Source organism: Lynx rufus, unplaced genomic scaffold (assembly GCF_022079265.1).
Source record: "Lynx rufus isolate CCGP_SWC_20201006 ecotype Redwood Valley unplaced genomic scaffold, mLynRuf1.p SCAF_6, whole genome shotgun sequence".
Taxonomy (NCBI): domain Eukaryota; kingdom Metazoa; phylum Chordata; class Mammalia; order Carnivora; family Felidae; genus Lynx; species Lynx rufus.
Genome location: NW_025814878.1, coordinates 49,144,339 through 49,164,520, shown reverse-complemented (window position 1 = coordinate 49,164,520; position 20,182 = coordinate 49,144,339). Strand labels below are relative to the sequence as shown.

The following is a 20,182-nucleotide window of genomic DNA, read 5'->3' as shown; positions in this document are numbered from 1 at the left end:
ATAATTTTGATGTTACACATAAGTAATTATCAATGGAAAAATTCCCAGAATTTCTGCAAAAGAGAAGCCACATTATGTCCAATTTAATTTATCAAAAAAAGCATCATAAGGAGAAATAGAAAACTTGAGTAGTCCTACATCCATTGATGAAATTAAATAATTAAATCCTTTCTACAAAGAACGTTCCAGACACAGAGAGCTTCAGTGGTAGAATCTAACAAAAATTTGAGGAAAAAATAAAATCAAAATTAGACAAACTCTCCCAGAGAATAGGAAAAAAAAAAAGAAACACTTTCACTCATTTTATGATCCAAATCTGACTTTGATCCCATGACATGACAGGCCATTAGAAGTAAAGAAAATGATAATTTAATGTAATTGAGTTACATTAAAACGGAAAATTTCTGTTCATCATGAACACTGATTCAATCCTCAAAAAAATCATGGGAAACCAAATCCAGTGATGTATGCAAAAGGATAATACATCATGACTAATTTGGATTTTTTTTCTAGGAATGCAAGATTGATTTAAGTTTAAAATATCAGTCAAGGGGCACCTGGCTAGCTCAGTCAGTTAAGCATCTGACTTTTGATTTTGGCTCAGGTCGTGTTCTTGTGGTTCGTGAGATCAAGCCCTGAGTTGGGCTCTATGCTGATGGTGCAGAGCCTGCTTGGGTTTCTCTCCCTCTCTGCTCCCCCCTGCCCACGCTCTCTCTCCCTCTCAAAATAAATAAATAAACATTAAAAAATAATCGGTTAATGTAATTAATCACCTTAACAGAATAAAATAAAACCTCATACAATATTCTCAATAGATGCAGAAACATAATGTGATAAAATTTAACACAATTAATAATAACTTTTGGCAAAGTAGGAACCGAATGGAACATCCTTAATATGACAAAAAGTATCCACAAGAAAACCTATAGCAAAAATCATATTTAATTTTTTTTAATGTTTATTTATCTTTGAGGGGGTGGGGAGAGAGAGACAGAGCGTGAACAGGGGACAGGCAGAGAGAGAGGGAGACACAGAATCTGAAGCAGGCTTCAGGCTTCGAGCTGTCAACCCCATGTGGGGCTTGAACTCAAGAACGGTGAGATCATGACCTAGCTGAAGTCAGATGCTTAACTGACTGAGCCACCCAGGCACCCACAAAAATTGTATTTAATGGTGAAATATTGCAGGCTTTCCTCTTGCAATCAAGAATAAGATACAGATGACCACTATCACCACTTCTATTTAATTTTATACTAGAATTCATGTAATGTAATCTGGCAAGAAAAAGAAACAAAAATATAAGGTTTTAAAGGAAGAAATGGCATTTTGTTTATAACAGTGTATAAACCATCAATGTATTGGTAAACTTCTCCATCAATGTGTTAATTTGTAATTAACAAATACATTTATCAAGGTCTCTAAACATTGTCAATAACCCCAAATCCCTTATATCTCTATATACCAGCCAGAATATATTAAAAAACAAAATTTTAAATACCATTTAAAATAGCATCAAACCGTCAAATACCCAGGTGAAAAAAACTAACAAAATGTATGCAAAATTGTTATATCGGGAACTATAAATATTGCAGAGAAACAAAAGAAGACCTAAATCAATAGAGGGATATCCCATGTTTATGGACTGGAGACTAAATAGTCTAAAAAGGCAGATTTTTCCTAAATTGGTGTATGTATTCAATTTAGATAATAATCCTGGCATAAAATTTTATGGAAATTATAAAGCTGTTTCTTATATTTACATGGAGATGGAAAGGGGCAAGAATAGCCAGGATAATCTTGGAAAAAAAAAAAGAAAAAGGAAGACTTATACTACCAGATCTCAACAATTATTAGAAGGCTAGAATAATTAATTAATTAATTAATTTTATTACTATTATTGTTAATTGTACTGTTGTTATTCTTCTTTTGACCAGACTTCCGATTAGTCTTTGGGAATCCTTTGATCTATATTTGAGGCACAAAAGAGAACAGAACACTTTGTTTTTCTCATGTCAGTTCTCTTTTGGCTTAATTTTTTTTTTTAAATCTTTTCTTGCAATTATGAAACACGTTGCCTTTTGGAAAAGTGCATAAAATATAAATGTATTCTTTGACAAATAGTGATCCTTTCCACTCACAACTTCTTCCCTTTAAGAGGTAACCACTTTTATGGTAACCATTGCCTTATTTTCTTCTATAGTTTTAATATCTAAGTACACTCCCCGTCCCCCAAGCAATATAGTTTATTATGCCCTATTTTTGGACTTCAGACAAATGAAATTATGGAAGCCAGCTTCCAAAATGGCCCTAATGATCTTGGTCTCCAGGTAGTTTTTTCCTACATTGAATCAGGGCTGGTTTGTGTGACTGACTTCTGAGGCTGTCATAAAAGGTAATTGCAGTTTTTGCCTAGTTCTCTCAGATTATTCACTCTTGAGGGAGCATGAGGAAACTCAAGCAGCCCTGTGAAAGAGCTCATGCAGACAGGAATGGGGGCCTCCCACCAGCAGCCAGCACCAACTTGCAGCCTAGTGGTTGAGCCACCATAGAAGTGGGTCCCCCAGCCCAACTCAAGCCTTCTAATGACTGCAGCCCCAAGAGACATTTGGCTGTAACCTCATGAGCAACTCTGAGCCAGAATTTCTCTAAACTACTCCCAAATACCTGACTCACAGAAACCGTGAACAATAATAAATGATTTCTGTTGCATTAAAAGAAAGACAATGAGATAATGATAAAAGGATATACAAATAAATCATTACAGTGGAATTCAGAAACAAATATAAACAGATTTTGGATTTATGACAAATATATTCATCAGCTTGTGTTACTATAACCACATACCATGGCCCGGGTGGCTTAATCAACCAAAATTTATTTTCTCACAATTCTAGAGAATGCAAGTCCAAGATCAGCATCATCAGGCTTAGTATCTGATAAAAACTCTCTGTGGGTTTCAGATGGTCACCTTTTCTCTGATGTGGCAGAGAGAGATAGAAAGATCTCTGTTGTCTCTTCTCAGAAGGTCACTAGTCCCATTAGATCAGGACCCTACCCTCATGACCTCATCGAACCCTAATTAACTCTCAAAAGCCCAGTCTCCAGATAACATCACATTAGGAGTTAGGGCTTCAACATGAATTTTGGAAAGACAAACATTCAGTGCATAACAACAAAGATAACAATGTAGCACAGTGAGGAAAGGATAGTCTTGTCAGTAAATGTGCTTATGGAAGAAAAAGTATGTTGATTATTTACTTCACACCATTCACAAAAGTAAGTTCTAGATGGATTGTTGATCTAAATGTGACCAAAAAATAGAGCTTATAGAGCATGTAAAAGAACACCTAGGAGAACACATTTATTATCTTGGGTAGGCTAGTATTTCTTAAACTATACACTAAAAGCATTAACCATAAAGAAAAAGACTGCTTAAATAGATTCTATTAAAGATAAGAATTTCTGTTGATTAAAAGATATCTTTAAAAGAATGAATGAAAAATTACTGAGTGGGAGATGATGTTTGTAATGCATGTCCCACAAAAGACTCATAGTCATAATATGTAAAGAACCCCTATAAATAAAAAAGAAAACTGCCTAATAGAAAAATGGGCAAAAAATATAAACCAACTTCACCAAAGAAAATAACCTAGTGATCTATAAACACATGAAAAGTTGTTCAACCTCATTAGTCATTAGGGAGATAAAATTTAAAATCATAGTGAAACACCAGCACATAAACATTACAATGGCTAAAATGAAAAAGTCTGATAATACCAAGTGTTGAGGAGGATGTGGAGCAACCGGAACTCTCAAGCATTGCTGGTGAGAGTGTAAGTCAGTATAACCACTCTTGAAAGCTGATTGCCAATATCAACTAATGCTGAGCATATATATATCCTATTATCCAATAATTTCATCCTAGATATATTCTCAGCACAGATGTGTGTATACATGAGACAAAGACATATAGAAGAACCTTCATAGAAGCATTTAATCATAATAACTTAAAACTAGAAACAATCCAAATGTTCATCAACAGTAGTTAACATGGTTTCCTAGGAGTTCCTTGGATGGGCTTAGGTGGGTGAGTGTGGGTCTTGGAGTTGAATGTGAAATTGTATATCACATACATGCATAATGATGGAAAAAGATCCTTGTCTCAAAAAATAATGAGTCCTTGACTTAGAAACTTAGGTTTTTTAAAAAAATTGCTTATTTTCATTCCTTTTGATTTAAGCAACTAAGCCTTAGAATGCAATTTTAACATTTTCCCTCTATATCTAGTCTGTTTATGGGTTTCTCAAATCAACTATTTAAAAATCTCATCATTCTTTATTATTAAGGAATTATCATCTATTTACATGAAGTATATCATGGTGAGGCCCAAAAGTTAAATCACAGGCATAAGACGTAAATATCTCTCATAGTGGTCTACTTGAGAGCTGCTTTTGATATGATGTAGAGAGAAATGAAGGGGTACTGGGTGAGTGACAAAATTACAATATTCACAGTCTGCACCAGTAGTTCTAATCAGGTGTAACTTTGCCTTCCAGGGGACACTGGCAGTATTGGGATATTCTGGTTGTCACATCTGGGAGAGGGCATATAGGGAGTAGAGGCCAGGCATGCTGCTAAACATCCTACAATGCATAGGACAGCCCCACTACAAGGAATTAATCTGGCTGAAAATGTCAATAGTGCCATGGTTGAGAAAGCAGGCTCTACAGTGATGACAGCCATGTATATGGGACCTCTCCAGATCCTCTTGGCCCCACCTCTTAATCCAGTGATTGCTGTGGTACTTTGACAGCTTAGGCCTGTACATTCTGGAAGGGCCTTGGCTCACACTTATGGCATATGTCTGTAGCTTCTGGCTGTAGGGCTTCTCTGATATGGCAGTGTGGGCATCATGTAAATCCTTTCAGTCTCATTCACACATGTGCAAACCCGAAATGTAGGGGAATTAACACACTGGGTCAATGGGGCATGAGAGCTGATGAATAAATTCTTCCTTCTTTTGTCCCCTGAGAGAATAGCTATGAAAAGTATGTCACAAACTCCAAAGAATGTTCTTTATGATTGAATACCACTTTCCCTTAGTGGTGGCCAATTTAGTAACACATCATTATACTGGCTCTTCTTCCTCCCCACGTTCTTTCTCTGTGTCCTTCATTCCTCCTTTCTGGAACCACATGTCCAATAAATCAGCTGCATGCAAATCTTTGTCTCAGAGTTTTCTGGGAAACTCAGGATAAAATATCATGTACGTGGAGGTCCACAGTGAAAGATCAGACATTAATGGAAAAGAATATGAAAAGTTAAAATTTTATGGACATTAATGTTTGTTCCTTTAAAGTGAAGCATAAATATATAATAAAGGAGTAAGAAGAGGGTACCAGATTTATGGTGGTGCAAATATTGGAGAACTCAGAAAGGGCTACTTCTAAAATTATCCCATCAGTCAAAGAATTTTCTAAGGCTCTTGTGGTAAGGGCAGGGGACAACAGTGGCAGCCATATGGAAGGATGAAAAGGGAAGAAATTAAGTCAGGACTCCAAGAAATAAAGGAAAGGAAAAAGAATATCCTCTGGCTGTACTCCTTTAAATGAACCTTGTTATTTTGAAAGATTTAGACTCCTAGAATTTTAGTTAGAAGGGAACTCAGAGATGATCTTGTTAAATTCCCGTTTATAGGTGAGAAAATTAGGCTGGAGAGGCTAAATGACCTTCTCAAAGCCACTGAGTTGCATTAATGGCAGAACGAGGGCCAGAACTCACTTCTGAAGTGGGGATACCCTCTAAACATGGGTTCTAAGTCATGCACCCCTATGATTCCTGACACTGACTGGAACTAGGGGTGTGACCTAGTTAGGATTCCAGAAAACCCTGCCCCTAGGTCACCAAGGAGCCAAGATGCTAACAGGAAACAGGAGGAAATGTCATCTATATTTTCTCTTGCTTGTAGAGGGTGGTTGTGTTTTTGGGATTAGCCTAGACCCAACTGAACTGTTTGCTCTTAATTATTTGAAAGTATAAATAAAGTTTGGTTAAGAGAGAAGTGATGGTGAAGTTGGTAATTCTTGTTATTCTAGGGACATTCCCAATGCTGACTTCTCAAAGTTTCTGTTAAATTGAGAAGACTTAGTTCATGGACTTGGCCAAGGCGAGCGGAAATAATGATCACATTCTATTCTGGGGCTTTTCACTGGTGTTTCCCACTAAAGCAACTTTGTTCTGTATGATTACCAAAGATGGTATACTTGGCTTTCCCCCCTCACCTGACCCCCACCAACCCTGGGCATCCAACCACCCAGGGTGCACCTGGTAAGGATTCTACTTTTTCTGCTCCTTAGGCTGAGGTCCAAAGTCAGACATTTCATTCTAGTGAACCAGACATGGTCCCTGTCTTAATTGGCTCTTAGTCTGCTGAAGGAAAGAGACATTAAAAAGAAATCTCAATCAAGTCTGGTGATGATCAAGTCCAGAGTGCTGTGGGATCTCACCAGGTTTGAGGTCAAGAAAGCCCCCTCCCTAGGATGATGTTTAAGATTAGATATGAAGGGGAAATAGGACTGAATCAGCCAAGGATTTTGAGGTTGTGGGTGAGGAAGCAGCACATGGAAAGACTCAGAGTAGAGAGAGAACCTCAAGAAAAGTAGAACATGCCAGAGCCCAGAGAGTGGACAAACTGCTGAGGCTGGCCTGGTCATTGAGGTCATGCTGAAGAGTTCAAGCTTCTTCTTGAGGGAAGTGGATGCCAGTGAAGGGTTTTGAGCAGGTTAGAGCAGTGATTAGATTTGTGTTTCACAAGATTTTCCCACATCCAGAGCAGAGGGAATGAACTAGGCAGAAGTGAGACAGAAGGCCTCCTGCAGAATGGGCAAGAGGCATTGGTGGCTTCACTGGAACGGACAGTGGTAAACTCCATGAGGATGGGCACCTACAACAGTGCCTGGTACATAATTAGACTTGGTAAATATTTATTGAATGAATGAATGCATGCGTGAATGAATTGAACAAATGTAGGCATAATGTAAAAATGTTTAGGAGGACTTGGTGAATAATCAGAATGTGGGGGGTGGGAAGGAGGGAAGAAGCAGGAAAAATGCCATATTTCTGCTACCAAGTAACTGCATGGATGGTAGAGGCAGGAATTGAGATGGGAAACACAGGAAGGGCAGATAATGCAGAGGGGTGTGTATGCAGCTTTGGACGTGACAGGTTTAGATGCTGGGAGGCAGTTGGAAATGACATCTCATGAGAGGTAGCTGTGTTGATTTGGAAACCTTCACCTACGGGTGGTAACTGAAGTCACAGGAGTACATAGCTGATCAGCCCAAAGGGAGCGTGTAGAGAGAAGAGAAGACTCTGAAAGATTTCTGGTTGGTGTGGCCCTCCTCCACCTTTCCTATAGCTGGGCTGTTTTGGCATGTGATGTCTCATCACATTCCTGAGTAGGGATTGTCATGGGATCCCTTTAGAGAGTCCCTCAACCATTGGTTACTCTCATTCAGGAAATCTCAATGAATATTTCAAGATGGAAAGGTGAAGAGAAAAGTAAATTATTGTTGACAATGTTCCAGCAGCTTCACCTTGGTTCTTTTAACAAATTTATTTGACCTCCCAGTCTCTAACACATTGATTCACCTCCCCTAAGATGGTAGTCCCATCCCCGTATGCTGTCCCAAATGCTGAGAGGTGGGACTTAGCCTGCTAGTCAGTCATATTGGGGCTGCTTATCCTCCTCTCCTTTGGGGCTGCTTATATCCCTCTCTGTGGTTACCACAAACACCTGGCTCCTGTGACTTTTGTGTGGTGATAGAGCCATGGGAGCAGGCTTGGCTTTTCCATGATCCTTGTCTATTGCACCTTGACATTTTACACTGGGAGCAGCCATGGGAAGCTTCGTGAGGACTGGGATCATATCTTTTCTTGTTCGCCAGTGTATTTCCAGCTTCTAGTATAGTGCCTGGCACAAAGTTGAGTAAATAAATGAATCTTTTGTCTACAATTAAAGTTTCCCCTCTAGGGAGATTTGTCAACCACTGTGGCGCCCATTAAGTGTAATTAATGGGACAGGCAGATTTCAGAAGAGGAAATGAGCCCTTCAGATAAATAGTAGGTGATGGCAATACTTTTCTTGCTCTGATGTCCTATGTAAGGCAGCTTGACCCTTTAGTCCTAACATGCTGCTATTTGTATTTCTTGGGAGACGATACCCCTCTATGCAGGGCAGGGGCTTGGAATTTCTTTTCCATCAGTGATGGATTTGCTGGTGCACACTTTTTGACCTTGCTCCCTATTCACATACATTTGTTGGCTAGATTCTAGGGCTCAGTGAGTGGACTTCAGCCATGTAGGAGAGAGGTCCAGTGGAGAGAAAACCCATGATTGCAACATCATTGTCCCAGGGCCTCTGGATTGGTCACAGGGTCATATCCCAAGGCTCAAGAATAGGGGACAAGATTTTACTTGAGCTCCTTGTGCATGGCAACCACCTGGTAAACATGAATTCGGTATGTTAAGAGCAGTATTACTCTCCCATTGCCTTATTACTCATTTCTGCTATTGTCTCTATAGGACCTTACAGGAAAAGGGTTACCCTCTCTATATTGAATACATGTAGCACACACCACAGGACTTTGTGGCCATGGATATCTTTGTTCAGTCTGGTGGTGTTTCTTGGAGATTAGTTTTTTGAAGACTAGTAAGCATTGGTCAGCACACCTAGTACTGGCCACATGGCTGCAGGCCTTGTCTTTCTGCCCAGTGCAGACAAAGCTCCTGGCAGTGGAGGACCCAATTCTGGGCGAAAGAGGAGAAACTTGCCTGATAATTAATGACCCACATGTAAGTGCTCGTGCTTCAGTGCTGATATAGGGCAGTAGAACGACACATCCCAGGGAAACTTCCTTAGAAGTCCAGGTTTGTGGATTCTCTGTGTGTGGTCAAATTGGTGAAATATAGCACATTCCATCTCCCTCTTTAGGATTCCTAGTTATACACTGGTGGTACCAAAAAGTCTTAGGTAAAGGGTCTATTATTTAACTTTGTTTAGTCCAGTGTTTTCATACATATTTGACTATGGAAGTCTTTTTAAAAATAACACCCATTTAAGTATCTCCTGGGAATAATACTCAGTGGAATGTGCTTTGGGCAATGTCACATGGAGGTTTTCTTTACTCTTGAATTCATCTTTCTTCCTTTCTTATTCCACTTTCTTAGGGTGAGTATATAGGAAAGACAGACTCTCCACAGTGAGTACTGAGATATGGAAGTGAGGTTGTCCATGAGACTTACAAGGAGTTCCTTCACTGGCAAATCAGGGAAATTATGGGGAGATATTCAAGTTAATGTCAAGGAGCTGTAGACAGATGTGCTTAGTGGTGTCTTGTTAAAGAATCCAAGTTTAGTATGGCATTCAAGAGAGAATTACTATTTTGTGACTTTATGGGATCTCTCTTTTCTTTTTCTTTCTTTGAATGTTGGGAAAATAAGTGAGCAAGGGACACTGAAAGCAAAGCAAATGCACTGTTTAACTTTGAGGACACAATTTACTCAAAGAACTCTTTGGACTTTTCCCTGGTCATCTTTGACTAGAAACACAGGGGGATGAATTCTCTGAAATTTGGATCATTTCTGGATGAGTTACATTCTTACCTTTTGGGAATTGATTACGTCTTCATTTCTACCATCACTCTATAGGTTCTGAATTTCATTTCCTTTCCTCTGCATCCATCCATCCATCCATCCATCCATCCATCCATCCATCCATTTATTTATAGTTTAAGCACTGCTATGTGCTAGGCACTGAACACGCACAGGCAAGAGACAAGGAGCCTGCTCTCTGGTTGCTTACTGAGGCTCCTAGATATGAAATGAGATTCCAGTTTTTCTGAATTCTGATCTGCCCTGCTGGAATAACATTGTTCAGCACGTCTCTGATGCTGTCATATTCTACTAAGAAACATTCAGGGGCTCCTTATTAGCTGTGGAATAAGGATGAGCCCCCATTCCTTACCCTTGTCAAACATCCTTTAAGGGATTCCTTGTTCAGGCCCCACTGGCACCAATCTAATCTGTTTTTTTTTTTTTTAAGTTTATGTATTTATTTTGGGAGAGAGCAGGGGAAGGGCAGAGAGGGAGGGAGAAAGAGTAGGCCCCGCACCGTCAGTGCCCATCATGGGGCTTGAACTCACGAACTGTGAGACCATGACCTGAGCTGAAACCAGAGTCTGATGCCTAATTGACTGAGCCACCCAAGAGCCCCTAATGTGCTTTCTCTTCTTACAATCTTGGTTAATGGGGCAACTTCAGTTCTCCTCCCCATCACACACTTTTCTTTCTGTTCTTGGAAGCAGGGCCATGTCTTACTCAACTGAGCATTCTTGACCAGTTACCTAGTGCAGGGGCTTGGATGCAGATGTTTAATTCATTCTGGAGTCACATCTTTTAGAAATACACTCACGCACATATGTGTGCATATATATGTATCATATGTACATGTAAAAATTAAAACTTGGCTAGAAAAGTTCCATTAGAAAATTAAAAATTAATTTAAATTCTGTAATTTTTCTGTCATTTTGTGTAATACATGTTCATTCCTTTTACTTACTGGAAGCAAATTTTAGTTTTTGTATAGAAATTTCGATTTTATTTTGGGGTTAAGTCCTTCTCTATTTAGAAGGACATGGACTATTTAAATTCTTGAAATCACTTCATCCAATAAATAAATAAATAAATAAATAAATAAATTCTTGAAATCACTTCAATTTTTTTAAATGTTTATTTTTGAGGAGAGAGAGAGAGAGAGAGAGAGAGAGAGAGAGAGAGAGAGAAACAAAGCTCATTTGGGGGAGGGGCAGAGAGAGAGGGAGACACAGAATCCGAAGCAGGCTCCAGGCTCTGAACTGTCAGCACAGAGCCCGATGCGGTGCTCGAACCCACGAACCGTGAGATCATGACCTGAGCCAAAGCCAGACAATTAACCGACTGAGCCACCCAGATGCCCCTCTTGAAATTACTTCAAATGATTTTATCTCCAAAAGAAAAAAATAGGAATAATTTTAGGGGTGCCTGGGTGGCTCAGTCGGTTGAGCGTCCGACTTCAGCTCAGGTCATGATCTCACGGTTTGTGAGTTTGAGCCCCGCGTTGGGCTCTGTGCTGACAGCTCAGAGCCTGGAACCTGCTTCGGAGTCTGTGTCTCCCTGTCTCTCTGCCCCTCCCCCACTCATGCTGTGTGTCTGTCTCAGAAATAAATAAACATAAAAAAACAGGGATAATTTTAGGAACCATGAAGAATCATAGTTGTATGGAAACTCTATCATTTTATTGTGTCTATCCTTTTAATGAGGAATAAGTGCAATAAAATTTTACTAACTCAGTCTCTATTATTTTGCAACTTTTGATAGTTCAGTTACCAAGGTGGCAGGAATTTTCAGTTGTTACTATGATACTTTTTAAAAGCGCAAACTTCTTAGGCACTTAGGAAGATCCACCCATGTGTAGATAGCTGATGTAATAATTACAAAGAATTCCCATCTATTAATTACAGAATATCTGGCAGTACAGTGATATATTTGGCAACACCTTGTCACTATTAATTCAAGTTAAGTAATTTTTAAAGAGAATAACTGTAAGTGAAGCTTTTATTAAATGTAATGGCTTTCTTCTTAAATAGTCTGAGTTAGTGAAATTTAACCAATTAACTCGGTTGTGCTTTGTATTCAAAGATAGTGGTTCTGCAGATGTCATCCGTGGGAGGGGATGTGATTAAAGAAGCTGGAGCCTGGTCATCCGGACCTCTCCAAGGTGCATATAGCAGACACGTCCCTTTCCGTATGCCTCTGATTGTCAGTAATTCTAAGGAAGGCTCGTTTCCATGTAGGATGTGCCTACTTTCTATAATTTTGTCCTCACCACACCTCATAGTTAGGGTGGGCACGACTAGGCCTTGAGTGACTGGCCCACGTCACACAGCTGGAAGGGGCCGTATTAATATTTTCACCAATGTCCTATCTCTACTCCTGGCACTCTACCATACTGTGTTTCCAATAATAGTGACTTAGGTTTGCAGAGCAGTGTAATCTGTCACTCATTCGCTCGAAACAAAAGTCACCCCCTCAAGACTGTGATAAGTGGATCTGCCTCTTGCTTTTCTTTTCCAGAGATCCCTGGCTGTGTGCTCTTCCTCCCACCTCCTTCAACTTCTACTGTTTTAGTTCACACCTAAAGGGCACTCTGAAGATGGTTGCTACACTGTGATTAGACAGTATGTTTTTTTTTTGTCCACTCTTTGCTTTTGCTGCCCTCAGCTTACTCTACCTATGTGCCCAGGGCTAGACTTTAGCAAAGTAGGGAATGACCAGAGGCTTCTTATACCATAGCGTCTCCTATTTCTGCCCTCCACCTCTCTCACTGGAATCTTGTCCTTAGCCCTTCTCTCCACTCTCTGTGAAAACTTGTTCTTCAGAAAGAATCACTCATTTTTTTTTAAAGAATCATTCATTTTAATGCATAAGTCATTATTGACAAATATATACTGAATTTTATTGCTTTTAGGGAATTTGTGTTTTAATGGGATATATAAAATATATAGCCAAATATATTACCCTCTAATGGTAGAATTTAATTTTAGTGAGCAGTTGTGTCATAATTTTTGAAGCTAGGATATTCTTCTTGGCATCTTTGCAATTACAGATGTAAGTGGTTCCTGCTTCACCCACATGGAAAGCCAATCTTTTCCATGTCTTGCTGTGATTTCCCTCCTTTCTAAAGAGAGAGCTAGGAGTATTGTTTGCCTGTGGGTGGAATGACTGCTTCCTCAGATCCAGTATTGGCCCTGTCTCCTTGTTTAAGTGGCACTTGCTGGTGAAAGTGCAGAGACAATGTTTGCAGCAAATCCAAGTCTCATAGTCATAAAGAAATAAAGGCTTGCCTTGTGAGCCTTTATTTTTTTCAATCAATCAACAAATATTGATTGAGTAACACTTCAGCTGTCTGCTCAAAGGCATTTTGACCTTTTTGATTTCATTTTCTTTGTGTATGAATGTGTCATGAAGCAGGGTGCTGTGTATGTAGCAGAATCTGTGACAGCGCTTAGTCCTTTTTGCAGAGGGAAGTCTGTGTGGATGGCGTGTAATCTCAACACTTAGAAAGGCTGTGGTCTCGAAAACATAGTAGTCAAGAGCTTGGGCTCTGGAGTCAGACAGTCTGGTCTTCATCTAGGCTTCGGTGTATACTGGCTCTGTGACTTGGAACAAATTACTTACCTTCTAAACCTCATTTTCCTCATCTGTACAGTGGGGATCATGTTCGTATTTGCTGAGGGAGCAGTGGTTGTGACTAAGTTTAAATGACGAATTTGAAGAACTTTGTACTGTGCCTGCTACCATTAAATGCTGAATAATGGCTAGCCATGATTCCTAGATTTTTCTGGGTCTCCTTGTATGTTCACTTCTACAATCCAAAGAATTGTACAGAAGCTTCTATAGGACTCTGTAGAAGCTTTTAAACTGGACTGCCTCAAAGTTTTTGCAGTTGAATTGTTCCAAGAAGGGCTGCAAAGAAAGCAAACTTGAACCCTAGTTTCTTGCCTGCCTGCCTTGCAGGCCATGTCTTTATCTGTGTTCTTTTTTTTTTTTTAATTTATTTTTGAGAGAGACAGAGACAGCATGAGTGGGGGAGGGGCAGAGAGAGAAGGAGACAGAATCTGAAGCAGGCTCCAGGCTCTGAGCTGTCAGCACAGAACCCGACATAGGGCTCCAATACACGAACCCATGAGATCATGACCTGAGCCAAAACCAAGAGTCAGACGCTTAACCGGCTGAGCCACCCAGGCACCCCTATATGTGTTCTTTGTATAGCTACTCTGACAAACAGATTGACAGAGGGCCAACTGTGCCATACTTTCCTTTCGAGTTGTAGAGAATACTCAGGAGTCACATCAGACTGCCTTGCAACCTGTCCCAAATATAATTCAAATATTGAAATGATTATCTGGATGTGTGCATTCCAGGAACTGTTAGAGGAGAGAAACATCACCAGGAAATACTTGATTTTTCCTTCAATCTTAGACTCCCGTGAAAGTTACAAGGGGTAGTAAATCTACAGGTTAATCACTTGGGGTCCAGCATAAGGCCTTCCTGACTTTCTTTGTGTTCTGGTCAGGTAAGCAGGTATGCATGTTCAGAGCCAATTCAAGTGCCCCTAGAATGCCACTGACCAATGGCCATCCTTATTTTTGAAAGTCACCAGATAAGGCAGTTTCTCAAACAACTTCAGCAAGGCATTCCAGAAATGCTTGATCTCATACTTCTCTGCACTATGATAAATAAATACAATTTTGATTTCATGTTAGAGTCATTAATCTGAACTTCTCCTTCTGGAATGTAAAATGGAATAATGTTCTATAGCTCTTTGAACATTAGATTGGAAATAAAATGCCCTAAACATTTTGCTTAATTAAATCCTAAAGAGGTGGTACAAACTTTTCATGATTAATAGAAGCATGCATATTTTGACTGATGCATATTTATATGATATTATCATATGAAAATTTTATCATGTTATACAAACTGTTCGCCTCGGGAATGTGACTTAATGCTATAAATATTTTGCATTTGTTGTTGCATTGTTCATTACGAAAAGTACACAGGCTAATGGCTATAAGGAAAGATCTGTTATGCCAGTCTTCTTTGAGGTAATCTCAAGTCTCTAATGGCACAGACGTTAGCCTAAATATAAGATAGGAAGTCAGGTTCTCCCTAGTTTGAAGAAATATTTAAAAAAAAAATTTTTTGGTAGCAGATCAAATTAGAAAAGCTAAAATGCTAAAATGCCTTCTATTTTGCCAGTGTAAAGCTTGCACATAATTACCAGGTTTCAGATTTTTAAAATGTGGTTGTTGAAATGAACATATCCCTTTGGTTTTAAGCACTTAAGAAAAGCCCTGTTTTCTAGAGGTGCAGTCATACAAATTTAGGATGGGGCACCGTCTAGGGGCAGACTTTTGAGCTATGTTTTAGCTGAAAAATTAACTTAGATAATTACAGTTCTTAGTTTCTTAAATATGATGTTAATAAAGATGGCTTTTATAAGACCAGAGTACCTGAGATCTCTGAAAATGTTGTCTCATCTTTGGAGCACTTGTATTGGTAGCAGTTTGATGACAGAAAAGGAGAAATCCAATGGAATTTTTCCAATTGTTTGCCTCTATGAAATGGAATTTTATGAGAAGCGGATGGGAATACTGAATTATTTAACAAGACAGATGCTAGCCACCATTCTAAGAGTTTTCCAACTGCCACATAGAAAACAAAAGTGCACAATTTCTTTTGTCTCATCTTCCCATATTGTTACTTTGTAGTATAAATGATTTATAAAAATCATCTCCCTTAACATTCTACTTTTTGTTTATGTGTTAGGTCTAGTGTAAGAAAGTGTCCGTGCCTCCTCTTAGAAAATTGACGAGTGGGGCTGCCTGGCTGGGATGGAGGGGGTGGAAGGAAGCCCCAGAGAGACTGTGAGCTGCCCTTTCCCCAGCCACCTTGTTGCACCCCAGCTCGTGGAGGCCCTTTGCCCACCTTGTTACCGCTTTGCTCTCTACCGTTTTTCATCTCAGTTTTAGTCCATTATAGTGGGCTATTTTATTTTATTCATATCCATTAAAGATCTAGGAGGAAAAATTTTAGGTTTTGTTTCCCAAACCAGACTGTCTAAAGGAAGGAACCTCAAGGGGAAGCTGATGGTTGTTCTAAAACAGGTCCTTGGGAAGTGGGGTCTCCTTTTTGAACTCTGAGGCCAAATAACTTCCCCCATAAAATGCTTTTTTCCTTACAGATTTCACCAGAATCAAACTTACTGCCAATGGATCACTTGGGAGAGTTCTGCTATATCATCTTCTTTTTTAGGACTTTAAGATTTTAAAGCAGCTAATCAAGAAGAATAGAAACTCGCAGTTCAACTTAGTTTAGTAATGACAGATAATTGTTTTTAAAATGTACTATTTCTAATCTAATTAAAAAAATCTCCTTCATACTCTGAGATAAATTGTTCAGTTCAGTTTTTGTGTCTATGACATTTCATGTCTATAGACATTTCATGTAAAATGTCTATATGTAAACAGATACCATATTAGAAACCATATAAAATGTAAACAAAGCTTTCTTGAATAGAACAAATTGTTAAATGCAGTAATTGTATGACATTTGAATTCATGTTATGTCTCCATTTAAAGAAAGTTATGTTATCAAAAATGTTTGGCTCATATCAAAGGTCATTTTTACACTGTCTTATTTGATAACTAACAATAGATCACGTTCTGTAATTTGTGGGAAAAAAAGTGGTCATTAAAATGACAATATTTATTCCATTAAGGTAAATAAAATGCTGCGCATAGTTCTGAGTGATGATACTCAGGGGGAAAAGAGCCGTATCACTGCACTACAAATTAGTTTGCTTCTAATTTTGCAGGCTGATGACCACACTGCCTCAAACCAAATCTTTTCCCTGGAAATGGAATGATTGCATGACAGACTCTATGAACCATGAATATGTCAACAACTCATGGACCAGGCCTTGCTTAGCAATTAGTCTTTGGGGGATTTTATTCAGAAATCAGACAACCCTATACCAGAGCTTGTTGGGGATTTTGTGATTACCATTCATGTCGGGAGCATGAGTCTGGAATAGTAAAAAAAAAAAAAAAAAAAAAAAAAAAAAAATCCGTAAAGGAAGAAAAAATGTGGCTAATAGTGGCAGTCAGTCATATGTACACACATTGTCAATGGGGAGGACCAGAAAACTCAAGATATAGCAAAAGCCCCCCTAGGAGGCAGCAAGAAAATATTTCTTAGACTTCTTTTTTTTCTTATTATTATTTTTAATATTTATATTTGGGAGAAAGAGCGTGAGCAGGGGAGGGACAGAGAGAGGGAGACACAGACTCCAAAGCAGGCTCCAGGCTCTGAGCTGTCAGCACAGAGTCTGACACAGAGCTCGAACGCATGAACCATGAGATTATGACCTGAGCCAAAGTCGGACGCTCAACCCACTGAGCCACCCAGGCGCCCCAAAAATATTTCTTAGACTACTAATTAAAGTCTCCTTTTATTCCCCCCAAACAGGCCAGTATTTCTCAGACTTCAGTCATTTGAATATCACCATCACGTTTTTGTTGTAACTCTTATCACCTGCATTATGATTTACTCAATGCATTTTATTAACTGACTCACTTTTTAAAAAGCCTGTCTTTGTTTTGAGCAGTCATATTGGTGATAGCATGGGCTTGTCTTGCTAGTTAAATTTGTTTTCTTCTCTCACAAAGGAAAAGATACACAGTATTTTAATTGTTGAAAATATTTGCATACCACTTACCATCATTCTGAGCATCTCTATGACACGGGTGGCAGGGCCCACAGGAGCTGCAAGGACCACCAGTCTAGCTGAGAATCATCTTTGTGGCTGTGTGACCTCAGGTCTCATGGCTGACTCCTCCATTACCATCCCTTCTTCCCAGGACACGAGCTACATCACGTGGAAAGAATTTAAATCAGGCCTGTGCCTCCCTGAGGACACCCATGCAGGAAGGTTTTGTCGTAGGAGACTGCTGAGTGAGCCAGGCTAGTGTCTTTTCATCAGCAGAATCTGGCCACTCACCTCCTTCCTTTTTTGACTAGCCACATCACTTGGGAATCATTATATTGCAAGGGTAAATAACACCCTATATCATGTAACAGTAATAAGGAACATGCCAAGATTGAGCCTGGTTCCTGACTCTCAAGGTTCACACTGGGGCCTCATATCTGTAGGTTAGCACTGGCTGTCCCACCTAGTGTGGATCCTGTAGGCTTTCAGCAGTACCTTTGAAGAAACGGGTCATTTTACAAGCTTCATTAGTACTGAGCCTGCTTTAACCAGGTAGAACATGCATTTTTAGCAGGCTAAGATGTCCTAGGAACCCTCCTTGCTGTGCATTCATGCTCTGTGCTCTGGATGTTAAGTAAATGATTAAATGGTGTCTTTTGGAAACTTAGGAGCCAACCCCCCCCCCCAAAAAAAGCAAGCACTGAGTCCTCCTGTCAAGAGCTGGCTATCCTACCTTTGAGGTCAGAGCGTGGTGAGGCGTAGAAGTTAAAATTAGACTTCAAGTAGCTCTGTCAGGTTGAGGGTGTGTCTAAGTTTGAAGGGATGTTTGCTTCTGATATGAACATTTTTCTTATACTTTTATTATAGAAGATGATGTGTCAAATGTACAAATAATGTGTGCCTGGTGCCAGAAAGTGGGAATCAAGCGCTATTCCCTGAGTATGGGAAGTGAGGTGAAAAGCTTCTGCAGCGAGAAGTGCTTTGCGGCCTGCCGACGAGCCTACTTCAAGAGAAATAAGGTAAGAGCACGTAGAGAGAGGCGGCTCTGCAGGCCTCACCAGCCCACGTGCGCATGTGCCTCTTAGCTAATAGCTGAAAACACTGTGCACATTTTTCTTTTATTTTTTCTGTTTTGTCTGTTCTCCTTTTCTGCCATACTTAACCTTTTGGAATAAGGAATCAACCCCCTTCCAACGTGTAACCTGTTCTTCAGTTCCTCTGCTTTGATGTTTGAATTCTGAGAGGGTGACTGAGAATCTGATGAGGAGGGACACGGTGATCACAGCTGCCATCCTAAGTGACAGTGTCTCTCCAGCAGTAGAGTCTATAGACTAGAGTCCATGAAAGATAAGTGGTAGCGATTCCTTATAAAGGCTGAGAAACTAGCCACAGAAGTGTGGCCAGAAAGCTTTAGTCCACACAGTTTAATATTTGTACCCAATGGTAATATTGCTCTGGCTCTTTCTAAAACCTGATTCGCAAATTCTAATCAAGAAAAACGTCAAGTCTCTCTTGACACCTTATATTCAAGTTGATTGATATTGAGAAAAGTGAAATAGTGAATACCTGAACCAGCATTGCTCACACAGCCAAGCATTTCTGAGCAGCGTGGTGGGTGAACACAGGAACAGCCATAGTTACCGGTTTTTGTTTTGTTTTAAGACATCTTAGATCTGAAAATATCCTTAAAGAATAGTATTAGCCACCATTGATGAGAAGCGGAATGCATGTTTTTACAATCTCACACACACATACACACACAGCTAGTTTCTTAATCTTTAAAGAACCGCTGTAGCATTTCGCCACCAATTACTGAAGTCAATTGCTAGTTCTTGATTATTTTTCATTGATCTGTAAAGCTACCTTAATTCATAAAATTGTCCACTTTTTTCTAAGCATTTCCATTTCCATAATACAAGATCACGATCTGTCTTTTCTTGAAGCAAACAATTATTATTTTTTTTAAGTCTGATATTTGCAATCCTGAAATGCTAATCTTGGGTTCACTGCATTGCAAGAAGCACCGTTGCAGCAAATTATCTCCTGCAAATTTGGGTCACATCATTCTGCCAAAAAACATAATGCTGAAAGAATTAGGCTGCAGGATTCAGCGGGGTGGAATTTTAGTAGCAGTCTCTAAGAATTAGGCTCATAATCTTCACTGGAACAGGGAGGCAAGTAAGGAAATTGTTTGGAATTCTTTTGGGACAGTCAACAGTCGAGTTCATTTTCCCTTGGGAGGGGCCAGTGAGACTCCAGAGGAGGGTGGCTAGAGCCTTGCATGAGACACGTTTTGTTTTAATATAGGAGGATTAAAATGATCTCTGAGACCCTGGGGCTCCTGTTCTGAGCGCTGAGCACTGGGGTAACAATCACAGGAGTGGACCCAGTGCTTTCATCTTCAAAGCCCTACTTACCACAACAAAATACTTTGCACTCCATCCCAGAAGATGGCTAGAGAACAGGATTTTTTGTCTTTCTATGATTCTGAAGGATTATGGGTCTGGATCTTGATGGACCGCCTGTAGCGAGCAAAATCAAGCAAGATGAATTTGTCACAATTCTGGCGATACATGTTATATTTTGCAAAGCTGTTTTGCTTTAGTAAGCCTTTAAAATAGCCCAGAATACCAAATTTGTACATATAATACCATATATAAAAATTTATATTATTAAAAAATAACATGTAATATTACATCGTTATAAAGTTTAAGGTCAAACTGAATTTAAACTTCCATAGCATACTGTTTTAAAAATATGGATAACTGGGAGCCGAGATAAGAATTAGTATTTGGAATACTTACAGCAGGT

At 39.5% G+C, this 20,182-nt stretch overlaps 1 protein-coding gene across 1 annotated transcript in view; it reads left to right on the top strand.

Annotated features, from left to right (window-relative positions):
- SOBP (sine oculis binding protein homolog) overlaps positions 1–20,182 on the top strand; it is a 143,922-nt gene that overhangs the window by 23,732 nt on the left and 100,008 nt on the right. The window contains exon 4 of the mRNA XM_047101378.1: positions 18,239–18,390. Coding sequence (XP_046957334.1) covers positions 18,239–18,390 — 152 coding nt within the window. The remainder of the gene's footprint in view (positions 1–18,238; positions 18,391–20,182) is intronic.